At 38.7% G+C, this 18,784-nt stretch overlaps 1 protein-coding gene across 1 annotated transcript in view; it reads right to left on the bottom strand.

The window, feature by feature from the left end:
* LOC124790080 overlaps nucleotides 1-18,784 on the bottom strand; it is a gene marked incomplete at its 5' end in the record, with an annotated part of 634,243 nt that overhangs the window by 123,072 nt on the left and 492,387 nt on the right. The window contains 4 exons of the mRNA XM_047257646.1: nucleotides 3,287-3,531; nucleotides 5,920-6,053; nucleotides 13,738-13,870; nucleotides 15,064-15,192. Of these exons, the coding sequence (XP_047113602.1) occupies nucleotides 3,287-3,531; nucleotides 5,920-6,053; nucleotides 13,738-13,870; nucleotides 15,064-15,192 (641 nt within the window). The remainder of the gene's footprint in view (nucleotides 1-3,286; nucleotides 3,532-5,919; nucleotides 6,054-13,737; nucleotides 13,871-15,063; nucleotides 15,193-18,784) is intronic.

The raw sequence follows: 18,784 nt of genomic DNA on the forward strand, positions 1-18,784 counted from the left end.
ACTACTGCTGCTGGAGAAAAACCACGTTTCAGCCACAGTTGCAGTGGTCTTCTTCTGGGTCTACTGGTCAAGAACAAGGCCGCTGCAACCATGGCCGAAACGTTGGTTTTTCTCCAGCAGCAGTAGTTTTATACATTATGACGTGTTACCATACCCAGAAAACTTTTATGTCGAAGTTCACCAATAGTCTAGTCCTTGCTCAAAAGAAATGATAGGATGGTAACAAAGCTGGTAACAGTCCACTGCCCTGCTAACTGAAACAGTGAATCCTAACAATAAAGGAGATGAGACAGAAGACCAGCACAGGTTAAGAACAATTACGGGAATGAACATTGCAATTTTGAACATCATACAGATGAGGCAAGCAGAAAAGGTACAATGGTGGGCAAAATTATAATGATTGAAAATAAGCAATTTTGACTCTCACGAAAACAATCTGAGCATACCACCAATTTATTGTAGCGTCAGCTGTATATGGTACAAGCGTTTGGAGTCATAGATTTCAGCTTGGAAGCCATCATTGTTAGTCAGAAGAGTTCAAAGAGGAGTACTATTAAGATTAACAGGTGGCTACTTTACAAAACCAAATTATGCACTGTTAGTAATTCTAGGAATATGCCCACTGGACAAGGAAATCAGGTAAAAGGGGACCCTATAATGGTTCAAGAAGGGCACTCAAATGAAAGTACAAAGGATACTTGGAAACAGGGACCAATATGAAAAAATAAATACAAGATCAAATATTTAACTGTGGAAAAAAGAGTGGGCACTTCAGGTGAAAACAGGAGAGCAATGAATTTCTCCCTAACATCTGAGAGAGACTAAAAATGAAATTTCTTCACCTGTCAAGTGGGCTGATACATTAACTGACCAGCCATGGGCCATAAGCTACACACCTGTACAAAAACAAAAGGCAAACCAATGACTGTTGCACTGTGGACACTCCGGATAACATGTTGAGAAACTTCGTATTCTACAATTAAGCAGTGGGTAATGGTTGTCAGATATTAAGAATGCTGGGTCCCAAAACAGCACTGAGGAATGGGTCAATCTCATGCATGTTGGATAACACTGCACACACAGTATCCAGGACGCAAAGGACAACTTCATGAAGCATTCATTCAACCGCATGTCAACATGCTATCGGCTTGGCTTGATGATATACTCTACAGATGAAAAGGCAACTGAGGTTATCAACCAGCGAATGTACGAGGGTTGAATGAAAAGTAATGCCTCCACCTTCATAACTCTTCAACAGTTGGTAGCATTGATACGCGGCAGGTATTGGCTTGTTCCGTAGCCTCTTCTCTACAGCTCCAGTTGCTGGGACGCCCCATCATTGAACGGTTGTGTTGTTACAGTGTAAAGTGTGGAACACTGCACAGACGGTCGGTCAATGCGATTTAAGCAATGTGTGGTCATTGAATTCTTGACAGCAGAAGGTGTCACCCCAAAGGAGATTCATCACAGAATGAAAGCAGTTTATGATGATTGTGTTGATGTGAGTACTGTACATCATTGGGTGAGTAAGTTTAAAGATGCTGAGGTGGTAACATCTGACCTGCGTTACAAACAAAAAGTTGGACGTCCTGTGACAGCAGCCACCGAATTTCACAAGCAAAGTGTTGACAGACTGATTCAGGACGATAGTCGTATCACTCAGAGAGAAATTACAAGCACAATCAGCTTTTTACAAGAACATGTAGGTCACACTATTGCTTTGCTTGGCTATCAGAAGATCTGTGCACAATGGGTACCCCGGATGCTGACTCCTAAAATGAAAGTGCGCAGACTTGAAATTTGCCAGGAACTCCTCTTCCAGCTGTTCCCAATAATGAAAGATGATCTGCGGGGACATCATTATGCTTCTGATGAAGATGTTGAGAGAACTGAGAGACTGTGGTTGCGGAAATAGAGTGTAGACTTCTTCCGTGACGGCTTCAGAAAACTTTTTCATCATTGGCAGAAATGTATCCAACTGGCTGGTGATTATGTGAAAAACTGAATATTGATCATTAAAGATCACATTCTATGGATTATTTCTGCATTTGATTTATTAAAATATTCCCATCCAAACCCAATAAACAAAGATGGAGGCATTACTTTTCATTCGACCCTCATAGCAGTTTTTCAAGACCTTCTATCACATTGGTGCAAGTGATTATGGAAGTGTGGATTCTCAGATGTTTCACTGAATTCTGGAATCACTTGTTACAGTGACATGCTGCTCTATGCCCAAGGAAACCATCAGAAAGATTGTTAATGCAGGCAGTTTGAGAGTGGATTCAGTAGTGGAAACAAGCATCTACAGTTTAGTTGCCCCCTAATAACCAGGATCGGTAGTAGCAATGTGTTTACAGTAGTTTTGTAGTGGTACAAAGTAGTAATAGTATTAGGTTTAGTGATGTTCTCAGTAATAGCATTTTTAATTTTTTTGTTCTGTTTGTACTTACCAGCAACAAGTAATCAATACATACATTTTTATTTTCTCACGAAAATGAGGGTTTTATGGCCTTTGTTACCTTTCCAGATAATAGTCTGTAATTGTGAAGGATAAACAAATAATAGAAAAGTAAATTTTATTTATTATTCATGGGGAAAGTTCAAGTACAGAAGAAAGGCAGAATTCCTCATTGTCAGGGAACCTTATGTATTGGTTTCGCAAGTAACACAATTCATCCATAAACTTTTGCTATAAAAGTGACTCATTGAATGACTGGTGGGAAGAGGTAGCGAACTGATCAAGCACCAGAATGTTAACCAATTTACGTTAATTTACCGCATCATAATGGAAAACTAGAGGATAACAACAAAGTTCATTTATGAATGGATGAAAATTCAAATTTCTTAAGAAAGGTAAGCAAGCGTTATTTCATGGTAGGTGTGTATTGCATGTAATGTGCTAGAGGAGGAGACAGTACTTACAGTTTAATACAATATCAACAGGGTATTAATGAAACAGAGGTTAAACTGGACAAGACTGGGAGAAATTACAAGTTATCCTCTTTTTTTCATGGACAAATAAAGTCATTCACTTCAAGTGTTTTAAGGAAGCCATTGACAAACCTACCTGAATTTGAGGATATTGGTAACGTCCATGAATTGCAGCTACACTTGAAAATAACATGCCATAATACAGTCTAAAAGAAATTAGTGTATGAACGATCAGCTTTATAACTTTACAAAATAAAATGTAATTGAAAAAACCCAGTAACAGGCGGCTGTAAAATACTTGTGATCATTTTATTATAAGTTACTTTTATGATATTATGTCCTGCGTACACACCTGTATCCACCCCAGTTGTCTGCACTAGTGCGACGCTCTGATCGAAAAGGGCTATGGTCACGGTCACAGCCCTCACTGGAACGTCGACTACGGAAGTCAGGATCCTGTTGCAATGGGCGGTATGGTGGAGGGGAGGCATACTGCCGCAGCGGTGGAGCCGCCTGCTGCAGCATGCCACGGCCAGGTGAGTGCAGCCGTGATGGCCGCCGGTTTGTCTCAGGGTTGTGCGCCGTCTCACCGAAGTACTGCCAATAAATATGTAGCAAAAGCTAAACTGCATTAGGAAGTTAAACTGGAATTATATTTAGTTTAATGGAGATATTAATTTTAATGTTCACAGTACAAAATTCTGTAAAAACACTTTCAGTTACTCATTCAGAGGGAAAATCAGCTGGACAACATATTTTTAAGTTTTCTGTTGAGAGTTGGAGTGAACGGCATTACTTGGAACATAATACACCTAATACCACTTAAATAATTTTACTAAGGTGTCAAGTCAAAACAGAAGGCACATTTCAGACACACAGCACAAACATTAAAACATTGGAAACTACAACTTCCAGAATCCGTCAAATTGTTACATGTGCATATGAAACCACCATCTAATTGTAATATTTATATTATATCACAGGATGTGTGTATGGAAGATGCAGGTGTTTTCATTGAATAATTATGATGCAATGCTGTATTCTGTGACTCAAACGGAGAAAAAATTTACTCCAGTCAGAAAATCAGTAGTTCAGAACAATTCTGCATTACATGCATTGTGGATGTCATTCACAAAACAAACAAACAAACAAACACAGACTGTTACAGATTTAATAATCTAAGAGCACAATCAGTGTTCATTATGTAATGTACCACTGTAACAAAAAAACTACGTTTACAGTTTTTTAGGTTCTGTCACAGGGTTTGGTTTGTTTTTGTAAATGCTGGCAAGCTACAAAACACTTGTAACAAATAAAAAGAGTAAATGGCAATTAAGGATTTTCAGTGGTTTGACTGAAAGACAGATTCATAAGACTACTAATGCCTGGGTATTTTTTAATTTACTGTTTTTGTGTGTGGACTGCAAGTGAGCACAATAAATTGCTTGAATGAAAAAATGATACCAATCATCCACTGGGCATCTGATAATAAAAACATTGCCAATACAAAGGACAGAACTATCTTGTATTTGCGCACTTTGGACACTGCACCTTATAAAGCTGCTGTTCTCACAGATGATCCAAACCCCGATTTGTGCATGTAAGCCTAGAGAGCAACAGCACTAGTAAGTTGTTAGAATAAGTGATGACCAGATTGTTCAGTTAAAGGCTGCGGCATATAGTGTCCTCTGAAATATGATTATACACGAGATGGCTATCAGTAAGAATAAATGTCTATAATCAATAACAGCCTATGTGTAAGAAAGTTAAATTCAATTTCCTGGTCCACACTCTATCCTGATTTAGGACAACAGAGAAAGGAGAGACCCACGATACAGCGAATAACAAGTGTATAATGGCAGGGATGTTACGACATGTCACGCTAGAAGGCAGGTGATGCAGCGCCTTTTAGCAAGTTGTAAAAATGTACTTCTTTAATGCATTTGGGGGGGTGCGGAACACAAAGAGAAGAAATTTGCCTGCCCTCTCCCCCTCCCATCTCCCTAGACATGGAGGGAGAGGGGGGGATTCCTGTAAGGACAACGAGACTGTAGAATGATGATGGTGAAGCATATTTGGAGATAATTGGAATCTTCAAAGACAGCGGTCAGGTTTATGCTTGTTCTGCAAATGTAGGTCATGCATTCTCCGACAGCCAACGAATGTTCAGTAGTGTGCTGAGTGCCCTGCTGTGAATTTCATAGCCAATGTGAGCATTAAACATAACTGTAGCGATGTATTTAGTGAATTTTTATTCCATTTGTTGCAATCTGTCATCGCCAAATGATGTGGTAAATGACAAATTCTACACAAGCAACCAAGAGATATAATTGGCAGGAAACCCGCTTTCTTCAAATGCAAAGATGTGTATGCGCAACATACAACTGTCACTTGGAACCAACGACTACGTGAGTCGGGCCTGTGCCTACACCTGTGCAAACGGCAATCACTCGTGAATCTGACTGTAGCGTAACATGGCGATCAGAGTGGAGATGGGTCGGGACACGACCTTGTTGAGATTGGTGTCAGGACTGTGGGATAAAAGGATGGGTTACAAGAGCGATTCCCATGTACGCAAATCAAATAAGAATCTTTTCTTGAAATCAGGCAGATGGGGGAGGGGGGGAGGCAAGGGTGGTGTCGAGGAATAGCACAGGCTGTGAAGCAGTCACTGACATCAAGCATATTGGCCAATGACTATTCATATGGGTGGACGGCTAATACTGGTCACATCCATATAAAAGCCTGCACATAAGTAGTGTATAACATGATTAGTTTCAGTGTAAAACCTATACCCACACTTTCTTCTCTGCTGTCTGATTCCTCCTCTGTTTTATGCCCCTCCCTCCCCCACAACCTACTCGTGTGTGTGTGTGTGTGTGTGTGTGTGTGTGTGTGTGTGTGAGGGGGGAGGGGTGTCATTCCCTAATCGAAGAAAAAAGATATAGTACAGTGCATTCATATTCAACCACTTTAATCACAAACCAGCTGCAGTAGGTCGTTTTCCTTAGGCACGACAAGCAGGTGCAGGAAGTTTCCGCTGTGTTGTATAGTCTGCACCACCTGCGCGTAGCTACAGCCTGTCACTGCCAAACCATTCACACTGATGATGCGATCCCCTGCAAGACAAAAATAGCCAAATTAGGACATAACAAAACCCTTCACACCCTTATAAGAATTATGAAACATTACAGTTTTTTTAAGATGGCAGTATTTTACAGCTTTTAAATATTTTTGAAAACTCTCAACTGGCACAATACTGTAAATACCAGATTCAATCACAGGATACACTATCCTCAGATATAAAAATTACATTAATTATGGGCAATGGATCCAAACACAACAATTTGTATCTAGATCAAAGTTATACATTACTGCATCAAAATTAGAGTATACAGGAAAGTAAATGGCTTATACATAGATAATATGTTAAAAGGGCAAATTCCACTATGCTGTGCAGTTTTAGCTGTTTCTCAAAGTCAATGACACTAATTAAACTGTGGCAGTGCTCCTCAAATCCTCCATTTTAAAGGAAGATATGAAAATGTAATTCAGTACTTCAACTTTTGCTTTGCTACCCTCAATTTCGGTTTTTGATTCATCAACAACTGACTTTTGTGCCACTGATAGATTTTACATATATGCAGAATTTATTTGGGTTTCGAAAGAGATCTTTTGATAAGGCTCTTCCACATTACCTGTTGAAAGTTTCACGCACTGCCCATTTGATAATCAAATGCATTTCATTTAGCATCTCTCTATATATAGCCCTATACTTTCTCTTGTGCCTATAGTGCAGTGGCTGTTGCTTCTTTACAAAGACGGTATATATATTCCTTTCATCATGAATGGTTCGATTAGCTACATATCTATCCAGTGCTTGGTCAAATATTCTACAAAACGTCCTAAAGTTTCTGAAGTCTTCCTTTAGATATGGCCTCAATCTGCATTATTGAATGTTTAAACAATGGGAAGTAGAGGATGGAATAATGACAGTATTATGAAAAGGATAAATCCTATTCACAATATAGCGGAGAAGTTGAATTGCAGACAGGCACAACAAAGAGACTGCTAAAAAAGTAAGCTTTCGACCACAAGACCTTACTCTGTGTTGGACAACATACGAGGTATGGTCAAAAAATTCTGGAACTTTGTCCACAAAATTTTTTCTATGTTTACGCGTTACTTATTTTGCTTGTCTCCTTTGAAACACTATTCTCCACAACTGAACATCGTTTGCACTTCCAGAAGCAGTCGTAGTACACTGCTTCCTCAATTGCATGAAGCGCTATCTAGGAAATTTCTTTTATCTTGTCTATTGTTGCAAATCATCGTCCTTTCAATGAGTGTTTTAACTTTGGAAACAAAAAAAAAAGTCTGCAGGGGCCAGGCCTGGAGAGTATGGAGGATGAGGCAGCACAGTGATTTCATTATTTGTGCAACAGTCATATACCAACAGGGATGAATGTGCAGATGCGTTATCATTATGCAAGAGCCATCAACTGTTTCGCCACATTCCAATCCATTTCCATCTCACATTTTCTCGCAGGTGTCGCAACACATCCCAATAGTAACATTGATTAGCAGTTTGTTCCTGTGGCATGAATTCATGATGAACTAATCCTTGAAAATCAAAGACATCTATCAGCACAGCTTTGACCTGGTGAGCCTTTTTGGGCCCCGAGAACCTTTCCTGGCCCATTATGCAGATTTAACCTTGGTCTTATCATCATAACTGTAGACTCATGTTATAATGATTCTCTTAAGGAACATCTCGTTCTCATCAGTGTGACGCAAAAGCTCTTCACAGATTGCAAGACAAAGGTCTTTCTGATCTTGACTCATGAGCTGTGTGACAAACTTGGCAGTAACACAATGGATTCCAAGATATGGATTCCAAGATGTTGTGTCATGATTTCACGACATAATCCAACTGAAATGTTACATTCTCCTGCAATCTCTTTGACAGTCAGTCTTCGATTGGCATGCACAGTTTTGTTGATTTTCCTGACATGAGCATCACTAGAAGATGTGAAACAGTGACCTCGATGATGGTCATTTTTTATTTCTGTTTGGCAAATTTTAAGCTATGTGAACCAATTGTGACACCAAGTACGGCTTAAGCATTCATCACTGTTGGCTTTCTGCATCATTTGGTGTATCTCTGTAAAGGTTTTCTTAAGTTTTACACAAAATTTAATGCAGACACATTGCTCCTCTAAACCTGCCATATAGAAATTTGAAAACCATGCGACACAATATTGTACTAAATACAGCACTGAATAATAACTAACAGACATAATACAATGACACATTAAACGCAGTTTTTTTTGTGTGTGTGTGTGTGTGTGTGTGTGTGTGTGTGTGTTTTTTAACTAAGAAGAAGGCATTGCCAGAGAAACTGGTATAGGCATGCATATTCAAATACAGAGTCTTGTAAACAGCCAGAATATGGCATTGTGGTCAGCAACGCCTATATAAGACAACAAGTATCTGGTGCAGTTGTTAGATCGGTTACTGCTGCTACAATGGCAGGTTATCAAGATTTAAGTGAGTTTTAATGTGGTGTAGTAGTCGGCGCATGAGCAATGGGACACAGCATTTCCGAGGTAGTGATGAAGTGTGGATCTTCCCGTACAACCATTTCACGAGTGATAGACAAGACTGGTGCTGTATTTGTAGCATAGTTAACATAAAATCTTACGGGGATACCATCTGTGCCAGATGCCTTCCTGGTGTCAAGGATCTTAACTGTTTTACAATCCCAGATACACTGAACAGTATGTCAGCCATCCTTGTGCTTGTTCGATGATTGAAAGGGGAACTGGTGCTGCAGTCCTCTACCGTAAATGAGTTTTTGAAAGCTAGGTTTAGAATTTTGGCCTTCTGTTTATCATCATCCTTTACATTACCCGTACTGTCAGCAAGAGAAGGTATCGAATCATTTGTAGCGTTCATAGATTTTACGTATGACCAAAATTTTTTGGGATTATTTTTAGAATCTGCAGATAAAATATTGCTTTAAATTTGTTAAAAGAATATCTCATTGACCTTTTGACAGCTGCTTTCATTTCGCATAATTTCTGTTTGTCATCAGGGCAGTGACTATGTTTAAAATGACCAAAGATGCTCAATATGTTTGTGTCCCGCAGTGAATGTTTAGAGCTGACTATGAAGATATTCATTAATGACACTTTTATTTGCTTTCCCAAACAAGAAAACTCTACGCTGCTGCTTTTTTTTTTTTTTTTTTTTTTTTTTGCAGCTTTGACTGACATAGAAACCACAAAGACATTATGGTCGCTAATACCTTCTTCTAGATTAACTTCCTCAAAAAGATGAGATCTGCTTGCCACCAAGATATCTCATATGTTCCCATCTCGAGTTGGTTTTCTAACCAATTGCTCAAGGTTGTATGTTGAGAGCGCTCCTAGAAACTTCTGCCCCTTGTGATAAACGTGTAATTTTCCAAGTCAATGGATGCCAGATTTAAGTCTCCACCTATAACTAATGGATAATTTGGATATTTATTTCCTATGTACTCAATACTTCTCCTGAAACGTTCTGTGACATTTGTTGCGGATGCTCGTGGTCTCTAAAAACATCCTAATACAATGGTCAATCCTTGTCTGATTGACAGCTTTATCCAGACTATTTCACAGTCTGACCCAGCATCGATCTCAACTGTGTTTTAACAGCTTTTAACTGCAATGAACACACCACCTCCCATAGCATCAGTCCTATCCTTCCTAAACCCTGTCCAATCTGAGTTCAAAATTTCACTGTTATTTATGTCTGGTTTCAACCAGCTATCGATACCTACAACAATATTGGCATTACTACTGTTTATTTCGTAAAGTAACTCGGGGATCTTGCTACAGACACTTCGACAATTTACTAACATGAGATTTAGCATACTTAAATCCTTTGGAATGACCTGTTTAGGCGAACTAAAAATTTTTACTATTGGCACACCCACATCAGTGTCATGAACTGGTAATTTTTCAGTCCAACAGTTTGTTTCCCATAGGGAGGAACCTAATCTAAAAAAACCCTCTGGTTTAGATTCTCCACTCGACTCCAAACCAGAGGACCCTGGTTCACCCTGGGTACGATGCTGCAGATTGTCAGCTTGGCTTCCACTCCTCAAGAGATGGAGGCCACCTTCGGCAATTTAGCCAGCTGTCGAAAGGACGCAAGGATATCCTTGGAACCTCGACGATTGGCATTGTTGGTGCTGACATGTGCAACAATCTGCAGCTGGCTGCACCCCGCACACTCCAGAGCTGCCGGAAGAACCTCTTCCACATCCTGGACTAGGACCCCCAGCAAGCACACCGAGTGAACGTTGGAATTCTTCCCTGTCCTGGCCTCTACGTTCCTGAGGTGCTCCATGACCCGCCTCACATTGGAGCTCCCAATAACTAACAAACCCCTATCCCCACGTGCCTGTCCGGACCTTAATGAAGGAGCAGCCACTATCCTGGCAGAAGGGGCATTCTGATCCGGCTCAGGCTCCCGCCAGCATCACGTATCACAGTGAATCTATTAGCAAAGTGCATGGGATTTGGCAGAAGCCTATGCCCCCCATGCAGACTTCGCCTTGAGGCTCAAGATCTCAACGCAGTCCGCCACCCACAATGAGGTGAAAGTGGGCCGGCTGGCTCAGTTTATTACTGGAAAATTGATAAATTAAACAGGCAAAACTGGTAAATTAATTTTTCTTGTGTTGGCAGCCTGAGCCTCACACAATCGTCACCATCTTTTGTTTAAGCACACTGTTGTAGAAACCACATTAGTTATGTTATTTCTTGGATTTATGTTTGTTTTAGATGACAGTAAAATTATTTTCTCGTAGATAAATTTTTAACATCATGCCATTTGGGGCTGGAATAAAAGCAGCAGCAGAATGGTCAGAGGTTAAATATGATAAAGATAAAAAGGAAGATTTTTGCAAGCACTGCAATGTTGAGGTCAGTGGCAAAAGTGGAAGAATAAAAGTCATCACAAAAAGAACACTAAGAGAAACAACTTTTCAATTCCTCTGGAAATAGATATGTGATTCAGCTCTAGAAATGTGCAACAATTTTAGTCCTATACTGGAAATGTATTTTCCTTGTAGCTATTCCGTAGCAGCTGTAACAGTGGCACACAATCAGTAGCTCATGGCAGTCAATATTCAACTTCAGCACCACTGAAGAGGAAACAAACTAGCTTGGGGAACTTTGTAATTAAAACTAGTCATCAGCAGAAGGAACAACAGGATCTACTGATGGCAAAGTTCTTTTATTCTAACAATGTAGTCTCCAATGCAGTTTCAAGTAAAGAATACAAGAACATGACTCAAGCCCTGTGACATAGTTACACTTCAAATTATGCAGGATATTATTTGATAAAGTTGCAGATAAGGTTGATACAAATATAAAAATTTAGCTAAAAGAGCATAACAGCAACCAGTATCCATATATACCAACAAGTGTTTCTATTAAATGCAACTGATTGTGCAGCCAATCAAAAGAAAGCTCCATTCTGTGCAGAGTCTTTGAAAAAATAAATTAAAATGTATGAAGACAATTTTCAAAAAGAAGTATTTGCTGTTTGCATTGATAATGAAAATAAAATTACAAAAAGGCAACAGTTTTTAAAAGGATACCTGCCTGACTTATTAACATATGGTTGTTTAGCTCATTACCTTAATCTACTCAAAGAAGTAACACCTATGTGTGTAATAGAGCATACTGATGAAGTTCATAAGCACTTTGGGAAGCACCCTCAATTACACGGTTTGTTAGATGAAACGAATGGTCTTATGCAGCAACTCGCAAATTCCACTACAGCGACTCTCAAATTCTACTACACAGAATTCCCAGCATGATTTTCTACGCACCTTTCTTGATAATTATTTGAAATATGTAGAAATTGTAACATAGCATTCTGAGAAAGACCCTGTAATATTATTAAAATCTCGGATAATGTTATAAATTCGAAAGACACCACTTATCTTCTCTGATGACTGTCAGAGGTTTGTAGAGTCCTGGACCTTCTTCATGCAGACAGCACAAATACTGCACAATCTGCAGTACTATGGATCAATCTGTTTGGAAAACATGATGCAGACTCAAATGAAAAAAAGGAACTAGCACCAAAACCCTTTCAGTGTAAGGTATAAGATTCAGACGGAAAAGATTAACTGCTAAACAAGAAGAAAGTGCAGAAAACTGGCTCAGAGATGCATCCAGGGTGGACTGTAAGTGTTAGGTCTTTCAGGATTGCTGATTCTGATTATTTTCCTGCAAGTAAGTTTTCTGATGTAATCGTAACATTGTTGCATCCAAACAAACACTGGAAGATAATGGGGCTGAAAACAGCATAAAAGGAAATTTATCAATGTGATTTATTACTCTAGTTAAATGCTTCATTTATTGCTCTGCCAGCATTGCATCCATTGAGAGACACTTTTCCACCTATGGGCTTGTTTGGTCAAAATAAGAAATGATTCAGGAGAGAAAAAGACAGAAGAAATTTCTGTATGTTTCCGAAGACGCTAAATTGTACTTTATAGTTCTTACAATTCTAACACAAGTTAATAGTATTTTTCTGGAAGTGTAAATGTCATTTACAGTGTGTCTTACATTGCAAGTTAAAATACAATGTTAATAAAATATATTCTTGTGACACTAAATGGTTATCTTCAATAAAAGTGATGGCTCTTTTTAATTTGTGTAAAACTGCCTATGTAACATTTTGTATACTCATTAAATTTTCACAATTACATACATGTATTTTATTTTTATTTCTTTTTTGGTGCTATTTATTATTTTTTTTAACCCTCATGGTTTTTTTTTTTTTGGGGGGGGGGGGGGGGGGGGAGGTGGAAAGGGGGTTGGATTATATTACAACAACCCTGTTGGCAAGCCTCCCATAAATTGTGTTATATGAGCTGAAGTGCTATTTATGACTGTTTCCAATTCTGAGACTTTGTTGTGAATGCTTCAGCAGTTGAGCATTATGATTTTAATCATCTCCACTCTCTTGTACCTTTCTTTGGGTACTTCAGAACCCTTTACGGCCGCACTGCACCCTGTCAGTTCATACAGCCTGCAAGCAATGGTTCAAATGGCTCTGATCACTATGGGACTTAACATCTGTGGTCATCAGTCCCCTAGAACCTAGAACTACTTAAACCTAACTAACCTAAGGACATCACACACATCCATGCCCTAGGCAGGATTCGAACCTGCGACCGTAGCGGTCACGCAGTTCCAGACTGAAGCGCCTAGAACCGCAAGGCCACACCGGCTGGCTTGCAAGCAATGGTGTGGTGCATAGGTGAATTGGAAAAAATGATTTTTTATGCCTGTAGCAGCATGGGACATTGGCACCTCATACATAGTGGCACCTTATCAACACACTGGTTGGTCCTACACATCCCAGTTGTCAGTCTCATTCCCTCTAGATTGTAAGTAATACCTTCAAATCTTGCAGTATAGTAGATCCATAAATTCACTTGGGTTCATATGAAAGACGGTCTTTTACCTGCAAAGTTTATTCCTGGTCCTGTATCAAAAATCTTCAGAAGATTTAGTCATCGTCAGTGTTTCTAAATACTAAAGAGTCAACAGGAAAGCTATGTATTTCTTCATTTAATACTGTTTCACTCCTGTATTTAGCATATTCTACATTTACTGTGGTGGCTGTGCCCTCCAGTGATATTAACACAAGTTACAAAACTTATTAGAAGACAAACAAAATCTGTTTGTTATTACTATAATAAACCACATTTAATTCTGAAAGCACATATACCTGTAGCAAGGCCTGCGGCATGAGCTGGACTGTTCTCATATACATTCTTCACAAATATTGTGTCCATGGGCTCATCAAGAGCAGCGCCATGGTGCCCATGCTGTACACCCAATCTTTTCTCCCCTTGCAGCACCTACAAAATTATAAACTGTATCAACACTCAAAACTGAAACGATGTCTTAAAAACATTAAAATGAGTACTTGCATGTCCACTATCAATCACTCTACTTAGCCCAACTTTTAACATAACAAGAAGTATAACACAACACCAAAAATGGAATCTGAAAAACAATGACAGGCAGGAAAGTTTAAAGAGAAAGAATGGTTAGCATGTAACATCCCATTACTGGTAGGGACATAAGAGATAAAGCAATCACAAGACGGGGCTGGCCTCGGAAGGGGCATGAAAGGCATCTAGTCAAAGGAATCATCATCGTACTTGATGTATGTGTCATAGAAAAACTGCAGAAAACTTAAATTTAGGTGGTGGGACCCCTCTCCTCCCAAATATGAGCCCAGCATCTTAATCTCTGAGCCACATCACTGTCAGGAATATTGTATCAGTCAGTCATGTGCAATGGCATGAGAAAAATACACTATCAGCAGGTAACAGACAATATTGCTATAGATGAAACCCATACTAGAGAACAGAGACAATTGGTGCACCCAACACCAAAATTTCAATGAATTGCTTATACCACATCCACTTAAAAAAATTACATTAAGCTATCAGTCAAAAGGCCTTATTTGTAATAGAAAAGGCCTTTGAATCGAAAGCTTCAATTTATAGCAGTATTTTCGTTGTACCTGCCTGTGACTCAACATCTCCTCTGTAGGGTCAGTAACAATCTACCCTTTTCATAACATTGTCAATATAAAAGAAAGACTTCTGCCCCGTGGAAATTTTGTAATTATAGTTTCTTTGAAAATACTATATCTTCAACAATTGCTGTTGTCCTCTTTGGTTCTGTACACTAGTTTGGCCGATCTCCACGTTAGTCTATCTTGCGCGAGCCTCTTCATTTCTGAATAACTACTACAACCTATATCCACTCGAACGTGCTTACTGTATTCAAGCCTCTATCTCCATTTATAATCTTTAAACCTCAATTACTTCCATGCTATCAGTGCTTTAAAATGTTCTTAAAAAACTTCCTATTTCAGCTATTAATAGACGCCGATGTTTGGGGCAGTGACAATGTTTGAAGCACAACCACAATTGTCTTGAAATAACAGAATTGTCTCGAAATATTGCACAACCCAAAATACATCAATTTGAAAAACTATAAAGAAAACATGTCATTCATATGTGGCAACTCAACTCACTGTGTATGACTCAGGTGGATAGACAATGAAGTGCCTGAGAGTGAACCCAAAGCCATTCTCACACCGTCTCAGGAAAAGACTTCTAGGTCCTCTGAAGCTGGGTATGTCATGCCTTCTGCTCAATGGGGACTGTAACAAACAAAAAAGTCAAAATGTGAGTCACCTACTTAATCAGTAACTGACAGTAAATTAACACAAAATTCAGTTAGTATAGTGTGTACATTGAAGTGTTTCAATTTACGGTATGTTTTTATAATACTGTATAATGGCGTTTACATTTGTTCATATTCCTCTGGTTTTTATGATTTATTTGTGTAAGGACTCTAGTGACAGCACTGTAATAAAGCACTACACTTTTCCTTAGCAGAAAGTTCCTGACACTTTTCTTTCTTAGATCCCATGACTGTTTAGGTGTAAAATGTTTGGTCTAATGTTCTGTCTGCACCATATCCCATTTTAACCAAAATACTTTTCTTAGGCAGTAGCATACTACTTTAAAAAAGTAGTGTGTGATAACTTGGAACAAATGCTACAAAAATTTCAGTTCACAAAGAGTTCAAACAGCAACTTTTATTTTATTTTGTTTTGTTTTATTATTTATATTGTTTATTTATTACTCCATCGATCCAACTGTGATAAACTCACAAGGATATAGAGTGTGTCAGTAAACAAACAATACAAAGGTAGTATTAAAGCAGTCAATCAGACAAAAGTAATACCACATGTTTGCTATACACATATGTGGTAAGAGTGACAGATTACACCAAACATTACACATAGAAAGTGAAAACAAATTAAAAACCAGTGAAAATGACTATGAATGTTACATGGGTATGGTACCTACATCGTGGCTCAGACTTAAACAATGGTGTACCACACTCAAAATATCTGGTCTGCAGACCTAGGTGGATTTTTCATTGTGGCTAAAATACTCTTCTAAACTGTAAAATGATCTTCCCAGTAGAAACTGCTTCCAATGCTCCCTAAAGGAGGAATGGTTATCAAATTTGTTTTTAATATCTGGAGGGAGAGCATTAAAAACTTTTGCACCAGAGAACTGCACGCCCTTTTGCACCATGGTCTAGTTTTTACATCCATGGTATTCACTATTTCTTTTATGAAACTCAGCATTATTGCTGGTGAACCCCATAAGAGAAAATATGTACTGGGACATGACAGTAAGAATTTTTGGTTTCCGGAAAAGGTTTCTAGAACTACATCTGGAGTCTACACCACTCATTATTCTTATAACACATTTCTGGGCCAAGAGTATTTTCTTTGCTAGTGTTTGGTTTCTCCAAAATATAATACCATACGTTATAAGAGAATGGAAATATCCATAGTATGCTACTTTCATTGTGTGTACGTTTCAGCTCTGAGAGATTGCGTAGGGCAAAAATCGATTAGCTGAGTCTCTTCTGAAGATTTGTTATATGATGAGACCAGTTTACTCTGGAGTCAATTAAAACGCCTAAAAACTTTGTTGATTCAACTCTTTCTATTGATCCTGTTCCACATTTCACAGTTAATTCCTCCTCCGTTTTAGCAGTTGCAGTGAACTGAATATAATTAGTCTTATTAAAGTTCAACGGGAGTCCATTGAAGCTAAACCATTTCACTAAATCAGTAAGAACATTTAACATATCCTTGAAGATCTTCACATGTATGACCATTAATCACAATGTTTGTGTCATCTGCAAAAATGGTAAAACATCACTGTAACATTGTACATTGAGGTAGATCATTTATAAATATGAGGAATAGTAGAGGACCAAGAATGGAGCCTGTCAATAATTAGGAAAACAAATAACTTGTTATAAAATATTACCATAACAGACACTATATATTTTTAAAAAAATATGTTGGCTTAACGTGGTAAAAAAAAACTCCTCTACATTAATTTTGAATCGTCACAAAAAATTTACTGTTGTTTACGTAGCCTACCTTGTTTAAAGCGCTCAATTCGCAGTTTCTGCATCGGTAAACGACAGAAAAACATTGGTAGTATACTCTCCATATAAGCACTAAAGCAACAGTATATCTTAAGTATCAGCATAGTGCTTTGAAGCAAATATAATGCCAGATGACCGTGCTAATTTAAAAGTAGATTCCATCAAAATGACCGAAGGAGCAAATCGGAAACTTCGGAGACTCCACATATGGCAAATAACATCTCCGCTGTTCTTGAACATTATTTTTACGTACCTAGAACCCATGGATAGACTGTTTTGTAATAAAACGTAGTTGTCACACATCGCGCTTCTAATACTGCGACGTTTCTCAGTGCATGTACGCATGTAGAAGACAGCTGTGTGGTACCTTTTTTTTTTATGAAGTGGGGAGCGGTGAGAATAAGCTCCGCCCTTAGTAATAATATAGAGGGGTCGGAGGGGGCAAGTTCCACCCCGCTCTTGCATAGACTTATATCAAAAGTTATGGAAACAGAAGGAAGAATCCGATTAACACGAAGTTGCAGCGAGCTGTACATGGTGCACATGTGCAAATTCTCGCGAAATTCAAAAGGCGAATTGCACTGATCGGATACTTAAAGATATTGAAAAATTCATTCGCACGTTCGTCACAGAACTACGATGAAACTCCAGCCCACCTTCCGATTTAAGCGGAATTATTGAAAAACGACCTATTTGTTGGATACAAGATGATATATGACTCCTCGGAACAAAACTGTATTGACTAATGGTGTTCAAGCTGGTCAGGAGTGACTCATTGTCGCTTTTGCTCGCTTTGATTCTGCGTTATGTTCATGGGCTACTACTTTGAAAAATTTTGGATCGTGTGATTTTTGATTGCATATCGAACTTCTGTGGCAACACAAGGTCTGATATTTCAGGCAATATTTTTTTATTGATATGTGTACGTACTACTCGCGTGTGTAAATTATCTAAATGCCATTCCCGTCTTCCATGCAGTTGTCTCCATGCACACCACTCTCCAACAAACTGTCATCCTTAAAAGTCAATGATCTGCCATTGGGCCAACGCCGTCCGTATAGACAGTGTTGAGACAAAAACCTCACCTAGCATACTGCATGTAAACCTCATCATGTCTCGGGCACATGTCATTATCGTATCGCAACAATGGCGCACGACAAAATATCATTTGTTTACATTATTTTAGCAATTATCTACTTGTCAGAAACTGGGCAGTTGGGGTTTGAGATTTCAGTTTCGTAGGAGGAAACTGTTAAACCTGACAGAGTTAATGGAAGCTAAATGACGATTCTATTGGTGCCAACGTAACGAGTAGGAAAATAAGAGGAATTACGGCTCGTACAGAGGCATATAGATAGTCCTTTGTTCCGTAGCTCTGTTTGTGAGTGAAACTAGAAAGAAAATGACTAGTAGTGGTACAAGGTACCTTCCGCTATGCACCATATGGTGGCTTGCAAAGAATGTTTGTAGATGTAGGTTTCTTACAAGCTTGAATTGGTTCTTCTGTGAAGTGTATCTATGATGGACCAAGAATTATTTAAAAATTCATTTCTGCACAATACACCCGTAACTTCGTATGCATACTAACCTCAACAATTATGTGGTGACTGCAACTTTGTTCAAGTAGTGTTTGAAGATAAACGTCAGTCGCCCCACTAGACCCTCGAGAGGTAAAGGGAAACGCAGGAATGTCTTCTCTGCCTACAATGTGTAATTACACAGGCTGTCAAAGAACCAACTCTTTTTTTTTAATGAGTGGCTTATTCTTG

This window comes from Schistocerca piceifrons, chromosome 3 (genome assembly GCF_021461385.2).
Source record: "Schistocerca piceifrons isolate TAMUIC-IGC-003096 chromosome 3, iqSchPice1.1, whole genome shotgun sequence".
NCBI classification, from domain to species: Eukaryota; Metazoa; Arthropoda; class Insecta; order Orthoptera; family Acrididae; genus Schistocerca; species Schistocerca piceifrons.